The 11,697-nt window shown below is 50.1% G+C and overlaps 1 protein-coding gene across 1 annotated transcript in view; it reads left to right on the forward strand.

Annotated features, from left to right (window-relative positions):
* The window catches only part of MYO18B (myosin XVIIIB), a 200,197-nt gene that overhangs the window by 30,614 nt on the left and 157,886 nt on the right, over positions 1-11,697 (forward strand). The window contains exons 13-17 of the mRNA XM_015562824.1: positions 2,565-2,738; positions 4,784-4,874; positions 6,816-7,008; positions 8,188-8,268; positions 9,662-9,809. Coding sequence (XP_015418310.1) covers positions 2,565-2,738; positions 4,784-4,874; positions 6,816-7,008; positions 8,188-8,268; positions 9,662-9,809 — 687 coding nt within the window. The remainder of the gene's footprint in view (positions 1-2,564; positions 2,739-4,783; positions 4,875-6,815; positions 7,009-8,187; positions 8,269-9,661; positions 9,810-11,697) is intronic.

Consider the following 11,697-nt stretch of genomic DNA (forward strand, 5'->3'; position numbering starts at 1 on the left):
CATTCAGGGCTAATAGCCTTTAATGCTTCTCTTCTCAACAGAGAGAGCAGCCCTCTGGTTCCAGGTAACGGTGTCTAATGAGATTCTAATGATATTTTTGTGCTCGTGTTGTATTCAGTTCTACTTTCTGTCTGTGACAACTGATAATGGTGTTGGTTTGCAAAGTGCACCCCCCACCCCGCATGCGGAGGGCAAGGAGAGACGGAAGGAAGAGGCAGACCCCTCCCGATTGGTAGGTGGCCGGATTAATAGGGGACCTGCCTGTGAGGTGTGCCTTGGGCGGCCACACCTGCCAGAATCTTAAACATTACTATAGAGGCCTAAGGAGTTCAGTGCGTATTCAGTGCAGATGTTGTCATCAAGACCGCACTCTCTCCAGGCTGGAGCCTTGGAGCAGCTCCCAGTGTGGGCACGGGGTGAGGGCAGGGGGCAGAAGGTACATTCCAAGGACGGGAGCGGGAGGAGCCTCCGATTGTCCAGGTCCAGTTCCTGGGTCAGCTGGTGGTCGCGTTCTGTCAATGACCTCCTCCAACAAATGGGCTCTCAAGTACGTGCTCCACCATTTCCTGTTGCCGCGTGTTTAACTGAAAAGGATAAGTGCGTCCATTGAAAAGGAAGTCCTCTCTAGAATCACAAGGATGTGGAGCGTCCGCTGCAGGTGGTATTGGAAGGCTGACTTGGGGAAGTAGTTTTTCCACCTGGTATTGGTCTGATTTGCGGTGACTTTCTGGGGTCAGTTTTCTCATGTATAAAATGGGAATAATAATACTGCTTCCTGGGACCCTTGTGAAGATTTGATGACGATGACGACGATGATGATGATGAGTAACTACAACTAACACGTATTGAGCCTTTTCCACGTGTCATACCAGGAATTCTAACCCAGAACTTTCTGGCTCCAAAGCCATGAGCTGAACACAGATGTCATGTCAAATAAAATGGGGTGAAGGAGTGGTAACCGTTACCCTCACCACCATCGTCCTCACCTTCTTTATCATTTTTGAAAGTGGCGGGACTTTTTGATTAGTCATGTTACCTCTCTGAATATCTGTTTCATCATCAATAAAATGGGAATAATCTGTAAAACAGAGGCAGCAGTAGCAGGCAATAGGAGGACCTCAGTGAAAAGCAGTGGCGACGTGTGGCCCCAAGTGATGGGCCAGGGCTCCTCCTCTTTGCGTGGCGTCAAAGTGCTGGATAAAGTCTTTTTCCAGATTTCCAATTTAGCTTTAAACCAGGCGGATTCTTCGAGGTGTCTGCTCGAAGAATTGGGCCCCATGATCTCTTTCTGATGGATTGTGAAATCTCTGTGGGCAGCTGTGTTTCTTATTTCAAAGATGGAAACACATTTTGGGGAAGATAAGCTATGGGAGAAAATTATTTAAGGATGGTACTGTCACTTGTTTTAATAATTCATTTTTTTACGTGGATTACAAAATTAGTATACAACCGGTATAGGAAACTTGGAAAACACAGAAGCCCCCACTCAGCTGCAATTGTTAACATTCGGGTGTTTCTTCTTATTATTATTTTTTGCAGCAGCTTAGAGTGATTTACACAGTTCACATCATACCATGGGTTGGTTTTCCATTTTGCTTTTCCCTTAACAGTTGACTTGCCCATGTCATACAACATCTTTGTTGCTGATCTTAAATGTCCTTATGATCAACCATAGAGTGGCTCCCCATTGCTTCTTCAGCCTCATCTGGTGACTCCTCTCCTCTCTTTACATCGAAGCCACCTGGCCTTCTTGGCATTTTTCTTACACACCATGCTGGTTTCTGCCTCAGGGCTTTCGCACTGCCTCCTCCTCCTACCTCTAGAGCTCTTCCTGGTTCCTTGTGTGGCCAGCACCTCTCACCTTTCATAACCCAGTTCATATCATGGCCTCCGTAGAAGCCCTTTCTGACCACCATAGATACTTAGCAACTCCCTCAATTTCTCTTCATCTCATCACCCTGTTTTATTTTAGCGAAGAGAAAAAAATGTAACTATAATTTATCCCCTTAAATTATCTTGTTATCTATTTACTTATTTATTATTTCATCCCCTCATAGACTGTAAGCTTTGTCTGTCTTGCTCATCATTGACTTCCCAGTGCCTAACACAGTGCCTGTCACATTGTAGGAACTGAGTAAATATGTGTTGAATAAATGGATGGTGAGATGGTTGGGTTGTGGCTGAGTGGGTAGTTGATAGGTACGTGGATGGCAGGAAGTGGTGGATGGGTAGATGGATAGGTAAGTGAATACGTGGGTAGAAAAATCATACTTTTACTCACCATTCCCCAATTCCACGTTTAGAGTGTCCCCTATGATATTTCTAATTGCCTACAAAGAGTGAAGGATGCAAGTGTCAAGGAAGTAGGATAAACGTGTCTCTTGGGAAATCTGACCCCTGTCCAGGGCTCATCTGCTAGGGGCCCAGGTCTGGGCCGGTGTTCAGGCTTCTGCTAAGGATAGGTGGCTGGAGGTTGGGATGTCCGAGAGTCCTCGGTTCTCTTGGACGCCCCCTCACCCCATGGCCAGGACTCACTGCCATACTTCTGTTTGTCCCCCTTGCAGTGGGCCGGAAGCAGTTTATGAGGTTTGAGTGGGCAAACCACGCCGCTGAGGCCCTGGGCTGTGAGTATGAGGAGCTGAACACGGCCACCTTCAAGCACCACCTGCGACAGATCATTGAGCAAGTGACGTCTGGACCAAGCCGCCGGGGCCTTGAGGACGAGGAGACCAGCTCAGGTAGCTCTTTAAGCTGCCTCTCTGGGTGGGTAGGGTCCCCACTGGGCCAGCTCCTGGGGACATACTAGCATTCCTTCACCTATTCACCAAGGATGTAATGAGGGTCTACCACATGCAGGCTTTCCAGATGCACACAAATTTACAGCACACACTCATAGACACATGCGTTTTTCTCACATAATCACAAACATGTTCAAGACACATACCACCTACTTGTACACAGACATACACACCACGAAAATGTGCACACTACATGCACACACGTGTGCACACACATACAGATACACACTGAGACATGTGCACACACTGTTTTGGGAGGCTGAGTCAAGCTCTCAGGCTGAGGTCTCCAGGGTAGATGTTAAGCAGGCAGGGGACTGGCAGGTTTTGGAGAGATGCTGGGAGGCTGTGGGTTGCCTAGCAACGGCCCAGGTTGGGGGTGAAGTTAAAGGAGGGATGGGAAATGCTTTGGGTCTGCAGCGGGCTGCCTGGAATGTACAAGCAGGAGTATTTCTCCAGGCACCGGTGCATACAGATTGCGAACTTGTGTTTCCAATTCTGTGGGTGGAACCAGAAATCTAAAGGGTCGGGATCTGTGATCTGACACCCTCAGCTCTCCACCCCAACTCCTCACCCCCTCACCCCACTTCGTTCAATGCACTCTAACCAAGGCTGGCTATTTCTATGGGACCAATGAGTGTGTGTGTGTGTGTTTAAACAAAATTGAGACTACAAGTATCTTAATAGTTTTGTAAGCTTTTTTATTCTTCCTCACATTGGAGGTAGGCACTTCTTCATCTCATTCAGTATTCTTCTCTATCCATTTTAAGCATTCTTTTGTATGGATGGTCTACAAATTAATCCCTTTGCTATTGTTGGATATTTAAGTTGTTTTGAAAAAGTGATTTTTGCCAATTTAATCAACAATCGGGAGAACGTTTATACCCAGAAATCCTTGTTTCTCTGAATATTTCATTAGAATAACAGCCTCCGAGTGACACTATTAAGTCCAAGTATATGAACATTTTATGGCGTCTGATATAAAATTGCCAGATTTCCCTCCTGAAAGAGAGAACAAGCATCCTCAGAGTTCCTACTATGTGTCAGGCACTGGGGGTTTGGGAGCACTGTCAGGTAACTGCAGCCAGAGACCGTCCCACCCTCGGGTCACTCCCAGCCTGGGGGTCAGGGGCCACACAGGTGGATAACATGAGCACACCTGCAGGACATGCTGTGTCAGTGCTAGAGAAGCAGTGTAGATCTGTCTGGTTCATTTCACTGAGCTTAACGCCCTCAAAGTTCCTCCATGCTGTAGCAAATGGCATGTTTGAATAATGTACATCATGATCCCACTTACATCAGAAATCTGAAAACGCCAGAGCCTTAGAGGCGGAGAGTAGAATGGTGGTGACCAAAGGCTGGGGCGGGGAGAGTGGGAGATATTGACCAGAGGGTACACAGTTTCCCTTATGCAGGATGAATGCATCCTGGAGAGTAGAGGACTGAGTAGAGGGGTGAGATGATAGGAGGTGAGTATGTCAACTGTACAGCATAGTACCTGTAGTTAGCAATGCTGTGTTATGTAATGAACATTTTTTTGTAGGGTAAGTCTTCTGTTAACTGTTTTTATCACGTACACACACACACACACACACACACACACGAAGAGAGGGGGAGGAAGCTTTTAGAGGTGATGGTTATGTTTATGGTGATGTATACTTATTATCAAACTCACCAGGGTGTATATAATAGGAAGGCAGAGCCTTTTGTATGTCAATAATACCTCTCTACATTAATTTTAAAAAGAAGTAAGGTAGAGCTAGGAATTGGTCTAAGGGGGTGTTGATCAAGGCAGGCTTCCCTGAGGAGGTGACCTTGGGCTGAGCCCTGAGGGATGAGCAGGATCCTGGAGATCCTGATAAGACACTTGGTCCTAAGAACATGGGTATGCGATGTCCATGGGGAGATGGAGGTGGGGGTGGTGTGTGAGGGAAGGGGGTTCTCTAAGGCCAGTGGTGATCCTGACTCTTTCCTCTTTCCAATTCCAGGGCTCAAGATGACGGGTGTGGAGTGTGTGGAGGGGATGGCCTCGGGCCTGTACCAAGAGCTTTTTGCTGCCGTGGTCTCACTCATCAACAGGTAACTGCAGCCATTCTTTGGCACAAAGTCAGCCTCTTTGCAGGTACACAGCGAGCCCAGCATGGACAGGTAAGCAGAGTAGGGGATTTGGGGGCTGGAGAGTGGATTTTCTTAGTCACACAGTGTCAGCTTGAAATGCCACCTCGGCCACCCACTGGCTGTGTGATGTTGGCAAATCAGTGCGCCTCTCTGATCTCCCCTTCTGCACATGCAAAAGAGATCTATCCCCAGGGTCAGTGTGAGGATTCAGAGAAATAAGGAAATTAAGTAACTCTTCCTAATCAAGATCCTAAACACCAACAATAAAAGCTAATGATTCTGGGGCACCTACTAAGGGCCAGGGCCTGCATTAATTGTTTAACCCAACTTCCCTGTATCATTTGATATTCACATCAGCCCATTGTACAGATGAGATGACTGAATTCCTCCTCGTACCTTCAGCTTTCTTCGAATAACCCACCAGAGTGCCCCTATCCATTTATTTTTCTAAAATTTCCTGCTGGGAAGGGGGAAGCTCCAGGGGAGAATTTCCAAGTGGGCCGGGGTGTGGCGTCGTAGCCTCTGTTTCCTATTGCGATGAGCCAGCTCAGAGCCCACCCTTGGAAATCTTTAAGCAGTTCCGGTGGTGCGGGTCCAGAACCCAGGCAAGTGCCTCCTTCTTCTGTGAAAGGAGGCGTAATTAGGCTTCTGACATCCTGTTAAGGGCATGAGGCTGGTGCGTAGCAACAGCGCAGCTGGGGTCCTCCATTGTCACCAGGACACAGAATCCACTCCCTCTCCCGCTCCTGGAATAATTACCACTTGAGACCCATATAGAAGCCAAAGGGGTTGTGCTTGCTTAGAGCAAGGAGTACTGGGGGCAGAAAATGAACTGCGGACCAAGGAAGCTGCCTCAGCCCATGGAGGGCAGTTGCTTCATGGTTTGTTCTGGGGCTACATTCATTAAATAGGTGCATCGATGGGTGCGTTGGTGGTAATAGTACCTACAGCCACCATTTATCAGCCCCTGGCAGGCGTTTCACTTTCCAAGTGTTAACTGACAGTCCTCACGCATCACTATGCAGTGACAGATCTCACTGGCCCATCTTACAGATGGAACATCTCGGCAAGTAACGGGGAGGAGCTGAGGTTCAAAGTAAGGGCCCTTCGAAGTGGAGCTGGTCGTGCTGATGATAAGAGCAGATGCAATAGTGTTCACCAGGCACTTCCCTGCGCTGACCTTGTGCTCACAGCTCTCACCTCCAAGCCTCCGACAGCTCTCTGAGTTCAGCTCCGTCTTCTCTCTTCCATGGCTGGCTCAGAGAGGTTGGGCAACTTTCTCAAGACACACAGCCCCTCATTTGCAGAGCGAGGGTTGGAGCCCACATGGGACCATCTCCCAAGTCTCTTAGCTCCTGCATTTTGATGCAAATAATCCCTCCTTTGTCCATTGTGATAGATTTGTCAAGAGGATCCACGGCGGTGATGGCTTGAAGGAACTTTATAAACAGAGGCACTGAACAAAATTCTTTTCTACTGCAGTGTGTTACTAAGAAAGAAAAGGAGGCTCTAGTCCTAACTTTATAGCAGTTTGCCAGGGGACCTGAAGCAAGTCCTTCCTTCACTCTGGGCCTGGTGGGGAGGACATTCCCTGAAGGCCTGAGGTGTCCGTGGGAGGCACTTGCCAAACATGAACTCCTTTGATTCCTACTACAGTCCTTGGGATCATCCTACCATCATTTCAACAGTTGGGGAAATCCATGCTCAGAGAGGTTAAGTAACTTACTCCAGGTCACACAGCCTGTAAGTGGTGAGCCTGGCTTTGAAAGTAGAGCTGTTGGATCTTCAAAACTACCCAGCATACTGCCTCAGTTTCTCCATCTCTGTGACGGCATTGGCGGCTTGGATCACCGGGGCTCTCAGATGCCATGTCACCTTGGGACCTTTCCCCTCTCTCCCCAGATCTTTCTCCTCCCATCACCTCTCCATGGCCTCCATCATGGTGGTGGACTCTCCGGGCTTTCAAAACCCCCGGCACCAGGGCAAGGACCGGGCCGCCACCTTCGAGGAGCTGTGCCACAACTACACCCATGAGCGCTTGCAGCTGCTTTTCTACCAGCGGACCTTCGCCTCCACGCTGGAGCGCTACCGGGAGGTATGGCAGGCGGAGGGGGCCTTCACCAGGGTGCAGCGGACAGTGTGAGGCCTGGTCCTCCGTAGCCTTTGACTGCATCCTGTTTGGCTCATCGCTGAACAAAAAACCCTAACTCCAGGCCTGGCTCCCAGGCCTCTGCCACGCCCTCTTCTCCCTTGTTCCGAGCCTCCATCCATGGCCCCTGTCCCTTCAGTCCAGAGACACCAAGGAACGTGGCGCTCCCCAGGCCTTCCTCCCACAGCTGCCCCTTCTTTGAGATGAAAGTTCCTCTTTGCCACCTCACCGAAGCTAAATCCTCCCCTGACGTTGAGCTTGCATCTTCCCCGATGTGGAAAGCCCTTTGTTGTGTTGTTGGGTGAAAGTGGGTGAGCTCTTCGGATCCTAGTGTGGCAGCATCCTAGAGTGGCAGATGCCAGTCCCCTTCTAGGAGGCACCTAGAGAGACTCCAGGTGTGAACTGGGAAATGCGTGCAGGCTTGTTCCTACCGGCCCTTTTCTCACTAGAAAACAAAGTTTAAATTGAAATACAACAGCTACATGAGAAAAGCACATAAGTCAGAAGTGAGCTGCTCAGTGGATTGCTCCAAACGAACATACTCACCACCTACCGCCCAGGTGGGCAGTGGAGCATTGCCAGCACCTGGAGGTCTGCTCCCTCCTTCCTCCCCGAAGGAGACCCCTTTACTCCAGCAAGTGATAAGGGCAAAATATTAGAAATGCCCATATATATTTTTTTCAATAGGTAATGGCTTTTTCAAATTACCGCCATTTCTTTGGTTGGAGCCCACAGAGCAAGAAACAAAAGCATCAACATGGATAAATCTCAAAGAAAAGACATTGATGAGACCTGGGGTCTGAACTCTGTCATTCATGGGCTGTGTGGCCTTAGGAAAGTCACTCACCCTCTCTGATCCTCGATTTTTTTCACATGTAAAATAGAAATAATACTTTTGTATCAGTTACCATTTGCCATGGTGACTTGACCTAATAAATTCCCTGAAAATACATGGCTGTAAAAATAACCTTTTGTTATTGCTTACAAGTCTCTGGGTTGCCTGAGCAGCTCTTCTGGTCTTGGGGGTGAGGAAAGTCCTCACTTCTCTTGCCTCTTCCAGCAGTTTTCTATCCCATTCGTTCAGCTCATGGATGGAACTGACCTTGAATTTCTGTGACTTTCCAGGAAGGCGTGCCCGTGCAATTTGACCTCCCGGAGCCATCCCCGGGGGCCACGGTGGCCATTGTGGATCAACATCCCTCCCAGGTAACATGGGGCCCAGCAAACCAGGGCTCTCGGACACAGGGAGGCCTTTCAGTGGAAATACTTACAGATTTGAGCATTTAAGCTACGAGTTGTGAATGCTCTCTGCACCTGGCAGGGTGCTTGACACCTAGTAGGTGTCCTGCAGGTGGAATTTCTCCTGCCATTTGATAGCACAGACTACCCTTTCCCTCCTTCCTGTGTCCATTCAGTCTCCCAGGCTTCTCCTGGCTCACAGTGGGCTGCACTGTCCCCTCAAAGCCCCTTGTCCGTGAGCCCTGCCAGCCATTCACCTGCTTATGCGGCTTGTTGGCACCTCTCTGGCTGGTTCCATCTCCCTGTCATGTTCCCACTCTGGAAGGGGCAGTCCTGGAGGAACGACCACGGCAGTGAGGAGAGAAGGGCCATGGTGTCCCCAGATGCCAGGGTGGTGCCTGGGAACAGCTGCCTTCTGAGGATGGGCTGGGTGTCGCTTTTGACCCCAATAAAGAAGGGCAAGGTGAAGGGACAGGAGGCCTGGGGCCTAGTTCTGGTTCTGCCCATGTCTCTCCATGTGTCCCGGACATGTCCCTTCTCTTGGAGCCTCTCACGAGTGTGGGTCAGTGTTTCCGGGCAGGGAAGCCCGCTGTCCTGATGTGCCGGGGACCCTGCTGGCTTTAGCACTGAAATCCTCACGTCCTGGGAGGCCCCGCAGTCCTGTCCCTGTCATCAGGGCCACCATATGTATCACATTTCCTCCTTAACCACTCGGTGTGGTTATTGGTTATGTCAGCTCATCACGGGCCCTCGGATAAGCCCCTCAATGCCCCCGGCCTCTGTTTCCCACGTGCAGAATTATAAGCATTGCCCGGGTGGTCTCAAGCTCAGGGGTTGATTTAAAATTCCGTGTCTGTGCTATTGAACCAGGTTCACCATCTCCTTGGAAACATTATTTGGGCACTTCTCCTGCCTCAGGATTTTAGTTTTAAAAAATCTAAAGACTTCTAGGAGGAAGCGATGAGGATGGATTAAATCCTTTCATGTTGGTCTGTGTACACATATATGTAGCCACATGTGTATCTAGAAATATGTCGTTTACATGGCGCTTTCCTGTATGCAATCCTCACACAGCCCTCTGCGGAAGGTACCGCCAGCCTCCACTTTACATTAGAGGAAATGAGGCTCAGAGAGGTGCAGCGAGTTGCCCAAAGTCACACAGGAAATGAGATTAGAGGTGGGTTGGTAGTGTTGTGGTTTTGGGGTGAGTGGTAATAAATGGAAGCATGGGTCCGGGCCATATGTTTGAGTAACGATGCCTGGGGTTCAGCTCCCCTGACTCCTGAAGCGGGAAGAGAAGCCCAGGGCTGGCGTCTGTTGGGGATCAGGGCTCCTCAGTGTATCATGGATCTCCTGCCAGGTCCGCTTACCACCTGGAGGAGGTGCTGCGGATGCCAAGGGCCTTTTCTGGGTCCTGGACGAGGAGGTCCGGGTGGAGGGCTCCAGTGACAGCGCGGTGCTCGAGCGTCTCTGTGCAGCCTTCGAGAAGAAAGGAGCTGGCGCTGAAGGTAAGGGAGTGAGGGAGCTTGGGAGTTGGAATCTGTCCTTGTCAGCAGCAGAAAAAGCCCTGGTAAGGCCTGCACAGGGCAGGGTCTGAGTGTGCCTGTGTATGCTTCCGTTCATTCATGTGCTCATTCATTTGTGTATCCAGCGAATGTACTGAGCAGCTACTGTGTGCTGGATACTGTGCTATATTGTGGTGAACCGGCCTCGTGCGGCTCATAATTCCTCTTGAGGTCACCAAGGGAATGAGGGTTGGCTGAGAAGGTGGTCAAGGACTCAGCCCTAGGACATTCCAATGTCAATGGGCCAGGGATAAGGTGAGCGATCAGCAAAGGAGACTGAGGAAGAGTGGCTAGGAAGGCAGGAGGGAAGCCAGGAGAATGTGAACAGACCAAATCAAAGCTGCTAGGAGGTCAAGTGAGGGGTGGCTGAGGGCTGGCCACTGGCTAGGCCACATAGAGGCCATTGGCTACTGAGACAAGAGTAATTTCAATGACATGTTTGGGGTACATGTCTGATGGGAGTGGTTTGTGAGAAATTGGGAAAAGGGGTGAGAAAGAAATAGGCAGCGCTTAGAGCTGCCATCCACTGGGTTCAGGCTGCAGGAGCCTCTACCCCAAGGGGACCAGCCGAGGCCCCTGTCCAGACATTCATGCAGCGTTCTCGCTCTCACATCAGGGCATGATTTTTTTTTGTTTTGCTAATCCTCACCGGAGGATATTTTTCCATTGCTTCTTCAGAGAGAGTGGAAGAAGGGAGGTGAGTGGAAGAGAAGAGAGAAAGAGAGAGAGAGAGAGAGAGAGAGAGAGAGAGAAACATCAGTGTGAGAGACACATTGACCGGTCGCCTCCTGCACACGCCCCAACCTGGGATGGGGTGCAAACCCACAACTCAGGTACATGCCCTTGACTAGGAATCGAACCCACAACCCATATATGTGCGAGGGCCGATGCTCTAACCATTTAGCAACACCATCCAGGGCCAGGACAAGATTTGTAAACAGCATCTGATGGCTCCAGCACTCTGAGAAACGTATTTCTGTTGTTTAGGCCACTCAGCGTTGGTACTTCGTTATGGCAGCCACAAGAAAGTAATACAGTTCACGCATGTGTTATTAATAGTAATCTATTTGTCTTTATAGCAACACAGTCATGAAATACAATTACATATAATTATACAATTTACAAAATATATAAATATATATTTACATATATGCCCTGACCAGGAATTGAACTGTCACCTCCTGGTTCATAGGTGGATGCTCCACAACTCAACCACAGGGGCCGGGCAGGCATGGGGCTTTTGGGGTGTTGGGGTGGAGGAGGAGCCACACCCAGATGCAGAACAGCCAGGAGGCAGAGCTGTTCAGAGCTCCCCAGGCTTCTGTCCACAGAGACCTGGGTTGGATCCCGCTCCCTGACTTCACTGTAATGTGTGTGGCTTCTGGGAAGTCGCCTCCCAGGGGACTGGAGTGAGGGCAGATGAACTCATGTGGGCCAAGAAGTGTTTGTACATCCTCCCCCTGCAGCTCGCTGCCCAGAAAGCCCCGCCGCAGAGCCCTCCCCGACGCTGCCTGAGCTGTCCCCTCCCAGCCACGCTGTCCCATCACAGCTCCCTGGTCACTTCCCTCAGGGCCTTTTCCAGGACTGTGGACGCTGTTATCTGTGTACTTGCTCCTCAGGCCCTCGGACATCCCGGAGGCCCCCAGGGTGCAGGATGCAGGCCTGCGTGTTCTCTGCTGACTCCCTGGTGCCTGCACCAAGGCAGGGCCTCCAAAGAATCTGCCATTTGCCCTTCCCCTCTCCTCTCTCGCTCTGTTCCAATCACTCCGTTCTCTCAGCTGCCCCTTCAACATCCCCACCTCAGGGTCCTCTGCTGGCTGTCTCTTCTGCC

The sequence above is a fragment of the Myotis davidii genome, unplaced genomic scaffold (assembly GCF_000327345.1).
Source record: "Myotis davidii unplaced genomic scaffold, ASM32734v1 scaffold478, whole genome shotgun sequence".
Lineage (NCBI taxonomy): Eukaryota > Metazoa > Chordata > Mammalia > Chiroptera > Vespertilionidae > Myotis > Myotis davidii.